This window comes from Erinaceus europaeus, chromosome 10, assembly GCF_950295315.1.
Source record: "Erinaceus europaeus chromosome 10, mEriEur2.1, whole genome shotgun sequence".
NCBI classification, from domain to species: Eukaryota; Metazoa; Chordata; class Mammalia; order Eulipotyphla; family Erinaceidae; genus Erinaceus; species Erinaceus europaeus.
Window position 1 is genome coordinate 62,670,748 of NC_080171.1, and position 20,074 is coordinate 62,690,821.

Below are 20,074 nucleotides of genomic sequence, written 5' to 3' on the forward strand. Positions count from 1 at the left end.
TCCAACAACATATCAAGAAAATAACTCACCAAGACCAGAGCAGGGATGATTTAACATTAGCAAGTCACCATATCAAAAAGAAAGGTAAAAATCACATAGTCCAGTCAATTTATGCTGAAAAAGAAATTTTGTTTAAGCAAAAAATGAAAAGAAATACAACAGGGTACATTCTCAGGAATCTCTCAAAAGCAAATCCTGGGAAATTCAAATCTTAGCCCAACTGAGTAAGTCATTTATTTTTTTGTTTAAAGTATATGGAACTTAACCTAGTTTAAGGCGACCCAACTAAATATATAATGCCAAATGAGATTACTTACTAGTTATCAGAAAACAATCTATTGTGTTGATTTTTCAGTGAAGGTCTTACAATCAAACAGATCATTGAACAATACTTCTAGAAAATTGTCTTTGCGCTATCATGATGCCAGCCTGACTTTCCTGGGCAGAGGACCCCACCAAGATGTCCTGGAGCTCCACCTCCCCAGAGCCCCGCCCCACTAGGGAAAGAGAGAGACAGGTTGGGAGTATGAATCAACCTGTCAACACCATGTTCAGCTGGGAAGCAATTACAGAAGCCAGACCTTACACCTTCTGCACCCCATAGTGATCCTGGGTCCATACTCCCAGAGGGACAAAGAATAGGAAAGTTTTCAAGGGAGGGGATTAGATACAGAGTTCTGGTGGTGAGAATTATATGGAATTGTACTCCTCTTATCCTATGGTCTTGCCAATACTTCCATTTTATTAAAAGAAAGAAAAAAAGAAAGAAAGAAAGAAAGAAAGAAAGAAAGAAAGAAAGAAAGAAAGAAAGAAAGGAAGAAAGAAAGAAAAATGTCTTCGATGATTGCAGGTGGCAATCACCTAGACCCAAAGGTATTATAAGAAATTTACTAAAAACATCTCTCCAGTCTTATTTTCTCTATCTCTTCCATTCGAACTTTAGGCCATCACAACTTTTAGATGGGTTCGTAAAATAATTTCAAATAGGGCTTCTTGCTTCCACTCTGGACCCTATTCCAAAATAATCCCTGCCATAAAAACCCAGAGCAATTTCTTCTTTCTTTCTTTTTTTAATTTTATTTATAAAAAGGAAACACTGGTGTTCGGGAGGTGGTGCAGTGGCTAGGACACTAGACTCTCAAGCATGAGGTCCTGAGTTCAATCCCTGGCAGACACATGTACCAGAATGATGTCTGGTTCTTTCGCTCTCTCTTTCTCTCTCCTATCTTTCTCATAGATAGATAGATAGATAGATAGATAGATAGATAGATAGATAGATAGATAGATAGATAGATATACAGACAGACAGACAGACAGACAGATAGGAAACACTGGCAGAACCATAGGGTAAGAGGGGTACAGGGAGCTGGGCGGTAGCGCACTGGGTTAAGTGCATGTGGTGCAAAGTGCTAGCACCGGTGTAAGGAAAAGAGGGGTACAACTCCACACAATTCCCACCACCAGAACTCCATATCCCATCCCTCCCCCTTGATAGTTTTCCTATTCTTTAACCTTCTGGGAGGATTCAGAAGGCGGAAGGTCTGGCTTCTGTAATTGCTTCCCTGCTGAACATAGGCATTGACAGGTCGATCCATACACCCAGTCCATGGAAGTCTGGTTGGCATCATGCTAGCATCTGGAACCTGGTGGCTGAAAAGAGAGTTAACATAGAAAGCCAAAGAAATTGTTGACTAATCATGAACCTAAAGGCTAGAATAGTGTAGATGAAGAGTTGGGGGAATCTACATTTTGTAGACAGCTAGTAGTAGGCATATTTTAGTTATATTCCAAATATGGGCCCCAGATCACTTCAAATCGATAAGTGTTTACATTCAACAATATTTATACACTTTTCCCACATTTGGGAGCTACTTCTTCCCTGATCCAGCTTTCTGTTCCTTTTTCCAACCATGACAATAACTAGGATCCACCTGCATATCAGATTTCAGGCTCAGAAGGAGAAAAAAAAAAAAACTAGTATAGCCACAGGCCCTTTGGAATATAACTACAATATGCCTACTAGCAATTTCTTTAAAGCACATGTCATGTCCCTCTAGCCTTGCTCTAACTCTGATGTAAAATTCTGTTGTGTATCTTCACTGGTCTTTGAATTAAATTAGAACTTCACCATGACTCTCTTTTCCTTAAATATCCCAAGCTCTTTTTCATTTGAGGTTTTGAACTGACTGTGTTCTTTGCCTGCAATGCCCTCTCTCTGGTTCTTGGCCAGGCTGACTTCCTTCATCCTTCATCTCAATTTAGTTATCACCTTCCCTGGTTACCCTCTTGCCGTGTTTACTTCTTCTTTCAAAAAACTTAATATCACTTGCTTTCACTCTGTTGTCTGAAAATCTGGAAGCTATGAGAGCATCTACATATTTTAAACTACAGTGTTTCAGACATCATATCCTCAGAGACTGATAGATAAAAAGATTAATGGATTCGTAGATAAATGGATGCATGAGTAGATATAGATGAAATGTCTAGGCAATAGATAATTTTAGCATTTGTCCAAGAAACATTTTTGAGGATCTGTTATAACATTTGGCAGTGAGTGTTACTGCCTTGGGCTGGTGGGGTTGGGCACAGGACAATCACTTTTCCACTTTTAACTATACCTCTTCTAGGAATATAGAGAAGTTTTAGCTCTGAGGTCATTCATATGACACTTTTTCATTAGTCAGCTTTACTCTTAAATAAAAAGTACTTGAGGGGGTCTGAGGTAGTGTAGTGGTTATGTAAAAGACTTTCATGTCTGCGGCTCTGAGGACCCAAGTTCAACTCCTGGCACAACCATAAGCCAGGGCTAAGTGTGTTATTCACCCAGCAGAACATGTACCCTGCCACATTTGCAGCCCAGGTTCAAGTTCGGGCATCATTTAAGAGGACCACAACACCAGGGTAAGCTCCAGTTCTGTGAGTGCGTGTTTCTCCCCCACCCCCCCAACACACACTTTCTCTCTCTCTCCTCTTAAATAAGCAATGAAAAAGTTGACCTGGGAGTGATGAAATCATGCATATACAAAGCCTTGGTGTAGGCAAGAAGGAAAGGAGGGAAGAAGAAGGAAAGAAAGAATACTTGAGTTTGCAAAATTGACAATCTCAGGAGATTTGTCTTATTATTTAATTATCTATAACAATTGGGGATGTAAGGTCATTCTGGCTTTGAATTTTAAGACACTCATCTTAGGAAAAAGCTATTTTAGGAAATAAAAAAATATTACTTCAGATTAGAGAGAGGGTCACTTCCTTAAATTCCCATATTCAGAAATACTTTGGAGAAGTACATTATATCAGACTTTTGACTTTGTGAAAGTCTAACATACACTTTGCTTTTATTTATGACACTGGGTCAGTCTGACAGAACACCTTGCTTTTCCAGTTTCTGACTAAATGGAGGAGAGTTGTGTCTACAAGTAGTTTTCGCAATAGTTCATCTGTACTTGTAATAAGAAATGCAGGACTGGGTCTAGGTATCTGGAAATGTCAAAGGAATCTCTACACTGCACGCCCTTGGGAATACTAACGTGTGATGATACTTTCCCCACTTTAAACTATGATGATGAAATGGTCTTAAATCAACTGAACCGGTGAGCTTCACTTTGTAGCTCAATGAAAACTTAATGAGCCCCTGCAGACATTCTGCCAAGCACTGAGTGAGCATTGGTAATATGGTACCAATCTATGTGGAGGGAAGTTATAAGAATCAATCCTGCAATGCATATGGTGGAGTGAGAAGTTACTACTGCAAGGAAATTGTTGGAGTCTTTGTCCAGGAAATTCCACAATGTCATCTTCTTTAAGGCCTGCAGGAAAAATTCCTCCCAGAACTCAATAGCTTTGCTTCTCCTGGGGCTTTTGCTTTATTGCTGGTTTCTTTCATCTTTTAGATATTGTGATTACTTTAACAGATAATATTTTCTCTTTGTTTTTTAAATTCTGAAAGACAGATATGCAGCCCTCTGCAGTAATTCCACTAGATATCATGACATGCACTCTTATATGTCTATGCCCTTGATTTCACATGGCTTTCCTTCAACTTTGATTTCCTTATCTACTTTCTATTGTAAGCATTTTACAAGCTGTTTCAAACCCTTTTGAGAATAAAATAGACAGTGCACAGAGTGAATCTTTTAAAAATATTATCTTTTATTTTATTTTAAATACACACGCACACGCACACACCAAAGTCCTGCTCAGCTCTGGCTGACGGTGGTGCAGGGGACTGAGCCTGGGATCTTACACCCTCACGCAGAAGACTCTTTTTTTTTTTTTTAATATTTATTTGTTTATTCCTTTTTGCTGCCCTTGTTGTTTTCAGAGTGAATTTTATACCAAAATGTATACAACCTCAGATCCCATAAAAATAAAACATGGCCGGCAGTCGGGTGGTAGTGCAGCGAGTGTGGTGCATGTGGCACAAAAATCCTGGTTCGAGCCCCCAGCTCCCCACCTGCAGGGGAGTCACTTCACAGGCGGTGAAGCAGGTCTGCAGGTGTCTGTCTTTCTCTCTCCCTCTCTGTCTTCCCCTCCTCTCTCCATTTCTCTTTGTCCTACCCAACAACAATGACATCAACAACAACAATAATAACTACAATAATAAAACAACCAGGGCAAAAAAAGGGAATAAATATAAAAATTAATTAAAATAAAATAAAACATGGCCTCAAACAAGATCTGTGTTTGAGCTGATTCTATAGATATGTGCCCTTGATAAGTCACTCCATATCTCCAGACTTCCATTTATTTCCTCCCTTTTATAAATTGAGAATAAACATATTCATTGCATCATGGCTGTGAGAATTAAAGATGATTTATAAAACCAGCTGGAATTAGTAACTACTAAATTGATTGCATATTTTATTACTAGTAAATATGCAGATAGTTATGAAGGAATATCTACAAATAATAGCCACAAGAAAAAGGGACAGAAACAGATGACAAATGTCGTATGACTATAGAGGCAGAGACTGGAGTGCTGTGTCTACAGGGAATATCCAGGGTTGCCAGTAATCATCAGAAGATAGAAATATGGAAAGATGATCCTGCCCTAAAAGTTTAGACTAGAAAATATGGCCCAGTGACACACTGATTTTGGATTTCTTTACACCAGAACTATGAAAAAAAGAAAACTCTGTTGTTTAAAACCACTTGATTTGTGGAAATTTGTCACAGCAGTTCTTGCAGACTAAGACATCACTAAGTCCTTTTTTAAATTATTATTATCTTTATTTTATTGGATAGAGACATCCAGAAATCAAGAGGGAAGGGGGTGATAGAAAAACAGAGAGACACCTGCAGCACTGCTTCACCACTCACAAAGCTATCCTCCTGCAGGTGGGGACCGGGGGCTTGAGCCCAGGTTCTTCCGCATTGTAATACATGCGCTCAACCAGGTGCACCACCACCCAGCCCCCATCACCAAGTCCTTATTCCCAGACACCATCCCCAATTTAAAAAAAAAAAAAAAAAATCCTAAAATTTGGGACATGTGAAGGAAAGCACAATTTTTTTTAAAATAAAAATGCCTTATTTTATTTTTCATTAATGTCAGGAAAACTTATGGTTGCATGCAAATTGATAGTGGTTCATGGCAGTTACTTTGAAAATATTTATTTTATGGAGGAGTGGAGAAGTGGCCTTCCCTTTTCTTTCTTTCCTTCCTTCTCTTTAAACTAATGTGAAAGAAAGAAGAAAGAGAGAGAGAGAAAGAAAGAAAGGAAGGAAGGAAGGAAGAAAGGGCGAGACTGGGGAGGCTGCTAGGCAATGACATCACACATGCACAAGGCAGTGAGTGTATTCCACTCCACGGTGCAGCAAAAATAAGTAAATAAATAAATGACACAAATACTAAATAAAATTATTTATCCTAGATGAGAGGACATTCCTGTTCATCAGACACTTTACTCTTGTCATTTTTTCTACACTACAGGCAGCCTCTGATGTAGTCTGGGAAGAAACCTACATCAATTCAGTGGGTATAGAGGTTATGCTGTCAATTGAAATCCTTCATTGCCATCACCTGAAATGTTTGTTATCATCTCAGAAGTGAAAGCCCATTAGGGTTCAAATGGACCATGAGAAACAACAGTGGACAAGAACACTGATAAAAGATATCTGAGGGAGTCGGGCTGTAGCGCAGCGGGTTAAGCGCAGGTGGCGCAAAGCACAAGGACCGACATAAGGATCCCGGTTCGAACCCGGCTCCCCACCTGCAGGGGAGTCGCTTCACAGGCGGTGAAGCAGGTCTGCAGGTGTCTATCTTTCTCTACTCCTCTCTGTCTTCCCGTCCTCTCTCCATTTCTCTCTGTCCTATCCAACAACGACAACAACAATAATAGCTACAACAATAAAACAAGGGCAACAAAAGGGAATAAATAAAATAAATATTTTTTAAAAATTTTTTTAAAAAAATAAAAGATGTCTGAGTAATCCCAAAACTAAGAATAGGCTTTTTTTTTTTCTAATAATGCATCCTTATTTCTTAAATATTTATCCTATCATGCTAAATTAACTTTTATCAGTGATTATTTTCTAAGTACTCAAACTATTCCTGTGGAGGACAATCACCATGTGCATTATCTGATACTACACCGAGTGTAACCTTGTCCATAGAGTCTCCCTATGGCTGATGTGATACCAATGATAGCTACCAGGACAACTAATACAGAGTAGCAATATGGGGGCTGGGGGTGGGAGAAAATATGGTCTTGGAATCACTCAGCAGTTTTTCCTGCACAGGTTAATATTTAAGCTTGATAATCACACAAAGTCACATGACAGTCTTTTACTCAACAAATATTTAAGGCCTTCATAAGGAGTCATAGATACAAAACTAAGACATGTTTCTGTTCCCAGGGGGAATTATGTATGAGTCAGCCAAGACAATTAGTAGAGTAGAGGCACAACAGTGCTCTTTGGGGAATCCCAAAGAGAAAGCTCTGGGAGTAGCACAGAACACCAAATGTGCACTTGATCTGCTGTTGACCCTTCTGTGAATCAACAATTTTTTTTTCTTTTTTTGCCTCCAGGGTTATTGCTGGGACTCAGTGCCGGCACTATGAATCCACTGCTCCTGGTGGCCTTTTTTTTCCTTTTTTTTTTTTTTTTAATCGGATAGGACAGAGAGGAGGGGAAGATGGAGAGGTGGAGAGAAAGACAGACACCTGCAGACCAGACTCACTGCTTGTGAAGCAACTCCCCTGTAGGTGGGGAACTGGGGGTTCGAACCAAGATCCTTGTGCGGGTCCTTGCACTTTGTACTATGTGCACTTAACCCAGTATGCCATCACCTAGCCCCCTTAATCAAGAATTTTTGACAACACCTGGATTTGTCTTCCTCATGTCATTTCACAAAGTAAATTAAACTATGAAACTATCTCCTTATCATTAAGACATAGCTTCATTATCTTCTTGCAGTTAGCCAACAAATATTGAGTACCTTCAAGTGCCAAGTGCTGGGGTAGACATCTGAATCTATCTATTCCAGTTCTGACAAGCTACTTATTTATCTTGAGCCTCAGATTCATGGTTTATAATGTAAATAATTTTTTATTATCCTCAAATGATATCACTTATACAGTGAAAGACATGCTTTCAGGATTAACCTTCAAAGTATATTGCATTTTTTATAATCTTCTTTTTCTTTTCTTTTCTGCTAACTGTTGTTAATACAAGGAAGGAAAGTAATGTCATGAGGTTGATCTGGCAGGCAAAGCTTTCACTTCCATCTAAACATTTAGATATTTTTGCTTAACTTTAAAAAACACAGATGTGTGGTAGTGCAGTTGCTTAAGCACATGTGGTGCAAAGCGCAAGGGCAGGCAGAAGGATCCTGGTTCGAGCCCCCAGCTCCCCACCTGCAGGGGAGTTGCTTCACAGGCAGTGAAGCAGGTCTGCAGGTGTCTCTCTTTCTCTCCCTCCCTGTCTTCCCCTCCTCTCTCTATTTCTCTCTGTCCTATCCAACAATGAGGACATCAATAACAACAATAATAACTACAACAAGGGCACCAAAAGGGAATAAATAAATATTTTTAAAAGTCTTTTTTAAAAAAGAACACAGATGTGTATACATATTATTTGTGCTGTTTTCTTTAAATTTCCACATCAGGTACATTATTAAAAGAATAGCCAAGAAGGGGACTAGACCACTAGAGACTGACTCCAATATGAGAGGCAATGAGAATGAGCAAGAAATGTTGGTGTTTCTGGGTTACTTTTTAGTTAAAATAGCTGCACTCAATTTTGTGGTGACCATTGTCTGTGTGCACTGTAGGAGGCCCTGCCAGGCTTGGACATAAAGCTTTCTATCTCTGAACTCTCCAGTGGTCTCAATCAACTACTGGCTCCACACATGGAATGGCTTATTTTCATGTTCTGAGTAACACAGATGATCAACATATTACTCTCACTCTGGTTTTGAAACTTGCCTTTTCTTGGGAAGCAATCAGTCTTACCATAGATGCCAAATGCTCCTGAACTGAATCACAGTTCTTGTCTAGACTGAACTGTCTCATCTCTCCTTCAAACAAATTGTGTCTTGCCCATAACTGTTAAGCTTGTAACCCACATGGATTTAACACTATTCCATAAACAACATAGAAGCTTTTGCTAATAACCTTTCCTTCCTTCTGAGAAGGATCACATGCAAATAATCCTCAGACATGCCAAAAAAATCAAGGACAAATATCATGGAACTTTAGCCATATCAACATATGGTCCATCACACTAGTGTGACAAGACAAATTTTGGGGGTACACATTTTATCTATATGGTCATCCCTTCTTATTTTATGAAAATATTTTGAGATATAATTAGATGTCCTGGTTTTTAAAGAACAGATATATATATATGGCCAATGAGTGGGCACCCCCAAATGTTTCAGATCAGTGCAGTTATGTGAATGTATATGTGTGTACTATTTTCTTTTAATATGGTAGGTGCATACTCTCTGGAGTATGCACCATGGGGGAGATGTATACAACAGAGAAATGCAATCTTACATTCCTCTGCATGAGACAGACAGGTAGCAAAGGAAAAGCAGAATGCAGGAATGCAAAGGACTTCATGTCTGAGTCCTTCTCCAAAAAGGTCAATGGGAGCTGAAAGAGTGGGCAGAGTTGCTAAACAGAATACAGATCACCTAGTAGGGTTTAATTCTGAATGACTTATTATTAGTTTAATAATTATTCATGAATTAATGTTTAGTGTAGGTATGCCTCAAATGTCACATGGGTATTCTGTGATTCCATTTGCAAAGTCAGGCAATAATAATAGAAGAGAAGACACGCATACCAATCATCTTTCCATTCTTGTCATGAATATTAGGTTTCCTTTCTTTTTTCGTTTAAACATTTTTATACATGATTCTTTTTTTTTTTATTTTTAAAATCTTTACTTATTTATTGGATAGAGACAGCCAGAAATCGAGAGGGAAGGTGACAGAGAGGGAGAGACACAGAGAGACATCTGCAGCACTGCTTCACCACTCGCAAAGCTTTCCCCCTTGCAGGTGGGGACTGGAGGACTCAAACCCAGGTCCTTGCACATTGTGCTCAACAGGTGCACCACTACCCAGCCCCCATTTAAACATTTTTATTATGAGTAAATAATGTTCAAAACAGCTGATGTGGGGGCCAGAAGGTGGTGCACTCAGTTAAGCACACATAGTATGAAGTGCAAGAACCCAGGTTCGAGCCCTCGGCTCCCCACGTGCATGGGGGAACACTTCACAAGCAGTGAAGCAAGTCTGCTGTTGTCTTTCTCTCTCCCTCTCTGTCTGCCTCTGTACCTCCCCCTCCTCTCTCAATTTCTCTCTGTCATATCCAATAAAAACAGAAAAAATGGCTACCAGGAGCAGTGGATTCATAGTGCCAGCACCAAGCACCAGAGATAAATCTAGAGGAAAAAAAATAAAAATAAATAAGAAAATAAATAAACTAAAAGATACATAATAACAACAATAATAAAGAAATTATGTAAGGAATGTAAGAAGGTATGAGGTGTGTATTGCACTGTAAAGACTGAGGGTACTTGTAACCATAAATATGTGTATATGTATATAAACATTTATTTACAGGCCTAGGTGATGGTGCACCTGGTTGAGCATAAAAGTTACTATGCACAAGGACCCAATCAAGTCCCCAAGTCCCCAATCCCCACCTGCAGGGGGAATGCTTTGCAAGTGGTGAAGCAGTGTTGCAGGTGTCTCTCGTCTCTCCCTCTCACCCCCTTCCCTCTTAATTTCTGGCTGTCTCTATCCAATAAATAAAAGAAAGATAATAAAAAAAATTACAAAAAATAAAAACCCAAACATTTATTTAATAATAAGAGAGAATAAGAAAGTGAGAGAGAGAAGAGAAGGGAGAGCATCATTCTGGCACATACAGTGTCAAGGATCAAATTCAGTACCTCATGCTTGTAAGTCCTATACTCTTCCAATGCACAACCTCCCAGCCCACACATAATTTTGAATTAATTCCCACATACTCTTTATTATTTATATCCACTGAATAGAAACTGAGTCTTAGAGAAAATGTTCATATTTCCTTTTAAAGGACCCTGGAAGGGAAATGCTTAGTAAAGTAGTATTGGTTCCACTGCAAATGCATAATAACTTATAATATAAAATTTTTCTATATTATTGTATCTTGCTTTTTAAAAAAACTTATATTATTAAATAAATACAACAGATGAGTGGCTGAGCAAGTTGTGGTATATATACACAATGGAATACCACTCAGCTATAAAAAAGACCATTTTGTTCTCTAAAAAGGTTATGTCAACTTATAATCATCTATAAAAGGAAACATTTTCCTAATTACTTTTAAGTTACTTACCTGTGAAATCAGAATCTGTGTAGAGTATAAAGAGTAATACATGCCTAGATCTTTTCAGAGGAAGCCAGAATTTTAAGTGGATAGTTTTTGGCACATGCAAATGATTTAGACAAAAAATTTCAAAGTTAAATTTTCAGTCAAGTATATTATGCTTGTGTAACTGTGGTTGCTCAATATTCTAAAATTAATTTAATTTAAAAGTCATGTATTTCTTTTAATTAAAGTAATAAACTAGAGTTGTTTAGTGGCATCCAGTTTCACTTTGCTGAAGGAGAAAATTTACCTTGATCATAACTGTAAAAGTCTATCTGGTCAAAATTAAATGTGCAAGTGGGGAGTCAGGCAGTAGCGCAGTGAGTTAAGCGCACATGGCTCGAAGCACAAGGACCTGCATAAGGATCCCAGTTAGAGCCGCCGGCTCCCCACCTGCAGGGGAGTAGCTTCACAGGCAGTGAAGCAGGTCTGCAGGTGTCTATCTTTCTCTCCCCCTTTCTGTCTTCCCCTCCTCTCTCCATTTCTCTTTGTCCTATCTAACAATGATGACATAAATAACAACAACAATAATAACTACAACAACAATTAAAAAACAAGGTCAACAAAAGGGAAAATAAATATTAAAAAACTTTATAAAAAGTATAAGTGATAAATAACAAGTAATAATTACCATAGTAAAACTGGCACAGGTGTGAATTAGTGGGGCTAAAATATATGATCATCTCCTCCTATACTTTCTCACTAAAAAGTAAACAGAAACAAATTTTAACGTTATCCAGAACCTCCAAGCAAGGAGGAAGGATACACAAGCAAAAGTTTTAAAATGCTGTCTAAGGTATGTAGTTGGGTTGTTTACTTGAACTTTTTCTTGTTTCCTAATGTGTGTTTGAATGGCTAAGAATTTCCCTCTTAATACTGCTTTAGCTATGTACCAAATATTTTGATAGCTCTTGTCTTCACTTTCACTGAATTCTAAGAACATTTTAAGTTCTTCCTTGATTTCCCCTTTAACCTACTAGTTGTTAAGTAGTGTACTGTTCAGTTTCCACATTTTGGAACTTTTACTAATTGTTTGCTTTTATTAAATGTTTAATTCCATTATGGTCTGAGAAGATGCTTAGGATGATTTCAGTGCTCTTGATTTTGTTGACACTGTCTTTGTGGCCAACATATGGTTTGATCCTTGAGAATGTCCCATGAGGACTCAAAAAGAATGTGTATTCCAGTTTCTTAGGGTGAATAACTCTGAAAATGTCTAGTAGTTCTAATCTATCTCTTCATTTCTCTTCTTTCTTTTTAAAAAATATTTATTTATTCCCTTTTGTTGCCCTTGTTGTTTTATTGATGTTGTTGGATAGGACAGAGAGAAATGGAGAGAGGAGGGGAAGGGAGAGGGAGAGAAAGACACCTGCAGGCCTGCTTCATGGCTTGTGAAGCGACTCCCCTGCAGGTGGGGAGACAGGGGCTCGAACCATGATCCTTGCACCAGTCCTTGCGCTTTGCACTGCCTGCGCTTAACCCACTGCACTACACCCGACTCCCTAATTCTCTTCTTTCTTTATTGACTTACTGCCTAGATGATGTGTGTATTTGAAAGAGTGGGGTGTTAAAGTCTCCTACTATTACTGCATTGCTACTGATGTATTTTTGTAATTCTTTCAAAGATGTTTGATGTATTTAGATGACCCTTCATTGGATATGTAAATGTTAATAATTACTAAGTCCTCTTGATTGACTGATCCTCTGAGCATTATGTAATGTACATCCCTATATTTTAAAGTCTATTGTGTCAGGTATGAGAACAGATGTCTCTGCCCTTTTTTTGTAGTCTGTTAACTTGTGTGATAGTTTTCCATCCTTTCACTTTGAGTCTGTGCTTGTCTTGAGTTAGGTGTGATACCTGCAAACAGCATATGGATCAGATAAAGAAAGGCCTGCAAAATCTGGATAAGGACAAGAGACTGGCTCATTTTAACGATGGTCATTTTGGACAATACCAGGGCATCCCATCATCTGGGGCTCTAGTCAAGGAATCCTTGGATTCCCACATAGATATTATGGGCCTAGACCTCTGAAAGATCCCTCTCTCCATGTGCACTGGTCACTTCGATCAGGAACATCATCATAAGCCCTCCTGTGGGCCTCCCTAGGACCTTGCCCTTACTGTAGAGTAGCAATGGTAGGGACTTCCCTACTCTCTGAAGGGAGACTAGATCAGGCTACTCTGCCACTCAAGGAAGACTGGTCCTAAAATTAGTGAAACCTACAATGTCCCTAGCTGTGACAATGGAATGTGAATTTAGACTGACTGAGACTCAGAGGTTACAAAGGCAACTGTGCTAAATATGAATAGATATGTGCCCTAGATCAGATCGATGGGGTAAACAGTTAATTTACATACTTTTCTCAAGTTTGGGAGCTACTCTCTGCCCTAATCCAACTTTCTAGCCCTATTCTCAACTCTGACACCATATTCCCAGATAATATTTTTAGTTCACCTGCATGTTAGCTATCAGGCTCCCCCCAAAATTACTAAAGTCATGAGCCCCTTGGAACAGACCTAAAATAGACTTCCTAACTTCTTCCAACATGAAGCCCCTCAGTTCCATCTGCTCTATTTCTACCTTTGTGTTCCTGTTTATTAAACAATTTGTCCTGCTTTATATCTTACTGCCTTTCAGCCACCAAGTTGCAGGTGCTACCATGATACCATCCTGACCAGATGACCCCACCATGTGACCCGATGTCTAACCTCTCCAGAGAAATAACCCACTAGGGAAAGACAGAAACAGGCTAGGGCTATGGACCAACCTGCCAACGTCCCTGTCCAGCAGAGAAGCAATTACAGAGGCCAGACCTTCTCCTTTCTGTACCCCATAAGGAATTTTGGTCCATACTCCCAGAGAGATTAAAAAAAAAATAGGGATGTTTAAAAAATATATATGGAAGTTTCCAATGGAGGCAATGGGACATAGAACTCTGGTGGTGGGAACTATATGGAATTATATCCTTGTTATCTTACAATCTTGTCATTAGTTCAATCACCTGCACCTCCATAAGCCAGAGCTGAACACTGATAAAAATAAATTAACAATCAAAAAAATGCTGTCTAAGTAACTATATGTAAAATAAAAGGAAATACATGATTTTTCAGGAGATAAACTGGTGAAGTAGGAAACTATCCCCATACATACAACTCTCTTGAAAGAATTCTAAGACTGGCAATCAGAGACATATGAAATGTTAGGACAAGTTAGGAAATATTAATTCAGATTTAACTAAAAGGACGAATAGCTGGAGAGCTTCATAACTTTCAAAAGACAACAGCAATACTTAGCTCTAGCCTACATGGATCAAATCCATGCCTCCAGGCTCTAACACACTGAGATATCTCTTCACCCTGACCCACTCTATTTTCCATGGAATACTGTTGTTGCTGCTGAATCTCTGAAGCTGCCGGGTAATTGTGAGGAGCCTCACAATTACCGACATCTGGAACCTTGCATGAGTATGATATCATCACTCTGGATAATTACATTCAGATAGAGACAGAGTAGACACATGCCACCAGGTCTTCCTTTAGTACCATTCATAGTACTCCCTATGTGGTGCTGGGGCTCAAACCAGAGTCATGTTCATGACAAGGCAGGTACCCTACTCCCCACGATCTTTTTTTGAGACAGAAAAGTCAATTAAAAAGATAAAACATGGGAGTTGGGCGGTAGCGCAATGGGTTAAGTGCACGTGGCGCAAAGCACAAGGACAGGCAGAAGGATCCCAATTCGAGCCCCGGATCTCTACCTGCAGGGGTGTCACTTCACAGGTGGTGAAGCAGGTCTGCAGGTGTCTATCTTTCTCTCCCCCTCTCTGTCTTCCCCTCCTCTCTCCATTTCTCTCTGACCTATCTAACAAAGACATCAATAACAACAATAACTACAACAATAAAAAACAACAAGGGCAACAAAAGGGAAAATAAATAAATATAAAATATATTTTTAAAAAGATAAAACATGCAAACATAGATGTTTAAACAAGCTCATACAAGCGCAAGGACTGGCATAAGGATCCTGGTTTGAGCCCCCAGCTCCCCACCTGCAGAGGAGTCGCTTCACAGGCAGTGAAGCAGGTCTACAGGTGTCTATCTCTCTCCCCCTCTCTGTCTTCCCCGCCTCTCTCTATTTCCCTCTGTCCTATCCAACAGTGATGACATCAATAACAACAACAACAATAAAAAAACAAGGGCAATAACAGAGAAAATAAATAAATATAAAAATAATTTTTAAAAAACAAACTCATAAAATACCTAAACTATTTTAAGTTCCAGTAATTTAACAAATAATTAAAGTCAATGTCTTTGATTAATTAATTCAATGAGAGAAAATATTTGGCTATAATACTAGGTTAAAAAAATTGTTTTTTTGAGGGAGTGTTGGGTGAGTAGTGAGCATGTAGACTCACAAATCTTAGTTCTTCCTGAATACTTACTCTGCATCAGTCTTGTTATGATGACTCTATAGTACTGAGATGGCTCATCTGGGAATTTAAGATAATGGAATTGTCATGTTTTGCTCACTTTTTTCAAAGAGAGGAGATAGCACATCCAAAGATAGCATAGTCACTCAAAGTTAAAAAAAAAAAAAAAAGGGCTCGGAGACAAAGGGGCCCGAGAACCATAAAATGACGAATGAGAAAGCTCCTCCCAGTTAAAGACATTCAGGTATATAAAAGGCACATAAAGGAACACTTAACACCAAAAACATCATTGTCAACTTTGAGTCTTTTAGATTTTTTGAGCTCAGAAAAAGATGAGTGCCAGGCCTGATTTGATTAGAAAGTGTTTGTGGTCTTCATGCCTTGTCTATCTGTTCCTCACTGGCATCCACTCTCTAGACTGTAGCTTCCTGAATATTCAGCTGAGAAGAGTCACCGGGCAGAATGCAAGACTTATGAGTAGTATGAAGGGACCACTTCGCCAAGAATGTCTAAAAGACATCAACAATTTTGAGTTGCCTGAAGAGATCTTCTTATGTAACCAATCTAAGAAATGGAACATCAAGGTAAATTTCTATGAAATCTATGCAAACGCCTTCCGCATCTTCAGTCAATATACTGTCAAGTACTCTTGGGAAGAAGAGTGCATGCAACAAATCCTAATGGAACTTAATCTGCAATTGGAGTCCTTGGAACAGTGCTTGAAAGAAGAGAAGGAAAATGATGAGATTAAACACACAGAAGCTAAGTTTCCCTGGAAGGAAAACCTGAAACTGAAGAGATATTTCTTCAGAATACAGAGTTACCTGAGAGACAAGAAATATAGTGACTGTGCTTGGAAGATAGTTTTTGTGGAAATTGGAAGATGTTTCTACCACTCTCTGAAGCTCACAAGGCTTTCCAGGAAGAAATAAGGTATTTGGGGTGGCAGGGGGAGACTAAAATATGGTTTCTCATCAAAATTTCCTTGTCCTCCTCCATCTCCTTTGTAAAGGTTTAATGTGCAAGTCTATAAGCCTACCTTTATTTTTTATTTTTTTATTATATTTATTTATTGGAAAGAGACAGTCAGAAATCAAGAGGCATGGGGATGATAGAGGAGTGAGACAGAGAGACACCTGCAGCACTGCTTCACCACTTGCAAAGCTTTTCCCCTACAGGTGGGGACCAGGGGTTCAAACCCTGGTCCTTGTGCACTGTAGCATGTGCACTCAACCAATTGCACCACTACCTGGTCCCTAGTTGAGTTTATATAGTGGTGGTTTGTATAATGTTTACCATCTCTATAGTTTGCATTTGCAACATCAATCTCATTTCCAAGAAAGAGATGCCAACTACCTTCTGGGTGAACAACTCTATTAGAAAGTTCTGAAGACAGTTTTACAGGAATAAGATTCTATCTCCATGTTCTACTTCCTGTTCCTCTTTCCTTTTGCTATTTTGTACTTACTTTGCTCTACTACATGTGAACTTACCAAATCAATGGCTAGAAGATGTTATCAAACATAACACCTTAATAATTTAGCCCTCTTGGAGCCAAGGTTGTCTACAAAGTTCATCCATTTAAAAAGCTTACACAAGTTTGTCTAAAATTGAAAAATAATTTCTTTTGTAATTCTTTCCTACTCCCAAATTAAAATTTCTGCTCCATTTGCTTCTCACTTTAGTTTGCTAAACTGATAGAAAGTTTGTAGGATGGTGTTTGTTATTAAGAGAATGAGAATTACAATTATATTATTTAAAAGATTGAATTAAACTACTATTTATTGGGTAAGTGCTTACTTACCCAATCTTAAAGTGTCAGTAATTCTATAGCAGAAAACACTGTTTATCCCTACTGCATTTTTTAAAATTCTACTTCCAAAGGTGTTAAAGCCTAGATATTAGATATTAGGCAGAAAGCACAGACATTGGCAGGGCTCAAGATGGATGGGAAAGTCACAACAGAAAGTTACTGAAATTGCATAATTGCAGGTGCTCTACTCTGGGCTTGAAAAAGCAGACCTACCCCCACCACCACCATCCCCACAAACACTCTAGAAGAATAGAACATAAACAATAACAGAAATTTCACCTCCTAAAAGTCCCTTTCCTGGAAGGACACTCAACCCCCTCTCTGGAGTTCACCTGCTGCTTGTCATTCTTTCTGGGAGTGTTCTTTTTCTATAATAAAACTTTGCCTGCTAGAACAGCTCTCTTCTGCCCCAGCTCTCTTCACTTTTGAGGTGAAACACTCTTTAAGAAACATCCTTTAAGAAACACTGCTTACCTAGATAAGTTTCTCCCCCCCCCTTCACTTCCTCCTTTGCCTTGCTCACCAGGCTCTATATAGTTTAGTGGAACTCTTTCTCCCATGAATACAAGAACCTCACCCACAAGAGAGACCCCCAACAAGAAAGACGTGGAAAATACTGCATAAAGGATTATTATATGCCTTTGGTTGTCTTCTGTGTTCCTGAAATGAAATGTCTACTTACAGCCATACTGTCAAGAATATTACATTGTCTTTTCCCAAACACAGTATCACTTTTTGTCTGTTAACTAATCATCCTGATAATACAAGACATTTTTATATCTATATTAAAGTACGATGGATCAGATAGATAAATAGATAGGAAGAAAGAAAGAATAATTTGGGGGGGTTCATTATTCTTGGCCAACTTTTTCTGAGAGAGTGAGAGAGAGAGGGAGATGTGAAAGCTTCCACCAATGCCTGTGATACTTCTATGTGGTATAGCAGAAGCTCCAACCTGGGTCTCTAGCATAACAAAGCAGACACCCTTTCAGGTGAGTTATCGCATTAATCCTGTTCATCTTTTTTTTTTTTAATTAAAGCTATTTGGGGGGAGGCTAACAAGATAGCTCACATGGGAGAGTGCCTGCTTTGGCATCTGTGTTAACCAAATTCAAACTATGCTCCCACCACACTGGGGGAAAGTTTCAGTGCTGTGGAACCTTTCCTACTCTTCCTCTATCTCTGTCTCTATGTGGAAAAGTCTAGAGTAGTGAAGTCCCAGATAAGACCAATAAAAAAGTTCTTCTGTACCCAGATAACCTAGATTATATATTTCCAATAGATACTCTTTTTTTTAATATTTATTTATTCCCTTTTGTTGCCCTTGTTGTTTTATTGTTGTAGTTATTGACGTCATCGTTGTTGGGTAGGAAAGAGAGAAATGGAGAGAGGAGGGGAAGACAGAAGAGGAAGAGAAAGATAGACACCTGCAAACCTGCTTCACCACTTGTGAAGCAACTCCCCTGCAGGTGGGAAGCCGGGGGCTTGAACTGGGATCCTGATGCTGGTCTTTGAGCTTTGCGCTTAACCCACTGCGCTACCACCCGACTCCCTCCAATATGTTCTTGTGTGATCCTTTATCTGTATTGGTTTCTCATCTAACTAAAATGACTCTTCTCTTCTGCTCTCTCCTCTAACCCATTTCAGAATCGTCTGCCCTCAAGCAAGAATTATCTTAAAGATTTTGGCTACACAGATGCATGAAAGAAGTTGAAAATGTGGATTAGAGTATATTGTTCACCAGTGAAAGAATCAGACAATAAATTAGTATAATCCATTCAATAAAGAGCAAGTCATCAACAGAATTTTTCTAAATAAAAGAAAATATTTTGTTTATTATTTTAAGTTCCTTTGTTTTATTTTGTTTCTTTAATTTATCTTATATTTAGTAAGATAGGGAAATTGAGAGGGAAGGGGGAGATAAAGAGAAAAAGAGAGACACTGTTCTACTACTCATGAAGTGCCCCCCTCAGCAGGTGGGAGTCAGGGTCTTGAACCAAGGTCCTTGCACATGGTAACATGTGTACTCAACCTGGTTCACCATTGCCATGCCCTCTGTTTACTACTTTTATTTTTTTAACTTATTTTCACTTTTATTTATTTATTATTGGGTAGACAGAGAGAAATTGAGAAGGAATAAAAAGAGAAGAGACAGAGAGACACCTTCAGCCCTGCTTCACCACTTGCGAGACTTTCCCCCTGCAGGTGGGGACCAGGGGCTTAAACCTGGGTCCTTGAGCGCTGTAATAAGTGCACCAGATGCGCCACTACCCGGCCCCTGTTTATTATTTTTCAATGAAAGAGAGCTACAAGAAATATCTTCATAGTCTTAAATTAATTTTTTAATATTTATTTATTTCCTTTTGTTGCCCTTTTTTATTGTTGTTGTAGTTATTATTGTTGTTATTGATGTCGTTGTTGTTGGATAGAACAGAGAGAAATGGAGAGAGGAGGGGAAGACAGGGAAGGAGAGAGAACGAGAGACACCTGCAGACCTGCTTCACCGTCTGTGAACAGACTCCCCTGCAGGTGGGGAGCAAGGGGCTCGAATGGGGATCCTTAAGCCGGTCCTTGCGCTTTGCATCACGTGCGCTTAACCCATTGAGCTACCGCCCAACTCCCGTCTTAAATTATTTTTTTAAAAGCCCTATAAGAGGTGCATTCAAGATACTAAGCAGAAAGTATACACTGAAGAATAATAATAATGTCTCATTAATAACTCTATTGGATGGTAGTTTGTATAAACTAATGATTCGTTTCAAAGTATGAAGCATCAGAGAAGTACATGTGTTATCTTAATGTTTCATTCCCCCCTCCCATCCCCCACCCCCTGGTGCTTAAGCCAGGATGTGAGTTCATCAAACTTGCACAATGATCCTATCTTACAAGAGATCCTGTCTATTAGTAACTAAGGAATGAAGACCTATGTGGGGGATCTGGCAGTAGCACAGCGGGT

General features: G+C 39.0%; 2 protein-coding genes across 3 annotated transcripts in view; one reads left to right on the forward strand and one right to left on the reverse strand.

Moving 5' to 3' along the window:
• Positions 1-20,074, reverse strand: part of MOB3B (MOB kinase activator 3B) — a 245,470-nt gene that overhangs the window by 217,644 nt on the left and 7,752 nt on the right. The gene's annotated exons all lie outside the window — the stretch shown is intronic.
• IFNK (interferon kappa) lies at positions 15,417-19,435 on the forward strand. Its single transcript, XM_007531701.2, has 2 exons — positions 15,417-16,238; positions 18,766-19,435. The coding sequence occupies exon 1, from the start codon at positions 15,638-15,640 to the stop codon at positions 16,235-16,237; it is 600 nt and encodes a 199-aa protein (XP_007531763.1). The 5' UTR covers positions 15,417-15,637; the 3' UTR covers position 16,238; positions 18,766-19,435.

Coding starts and splice junctions, on each gene's coding strand:
- IFNK (XM_007531701.2), top strand. CDS start 15,638: ATGAGTGCCAGGCCTGATTTGATTAGAAAGTGTTTGTGGTCTTCATGC.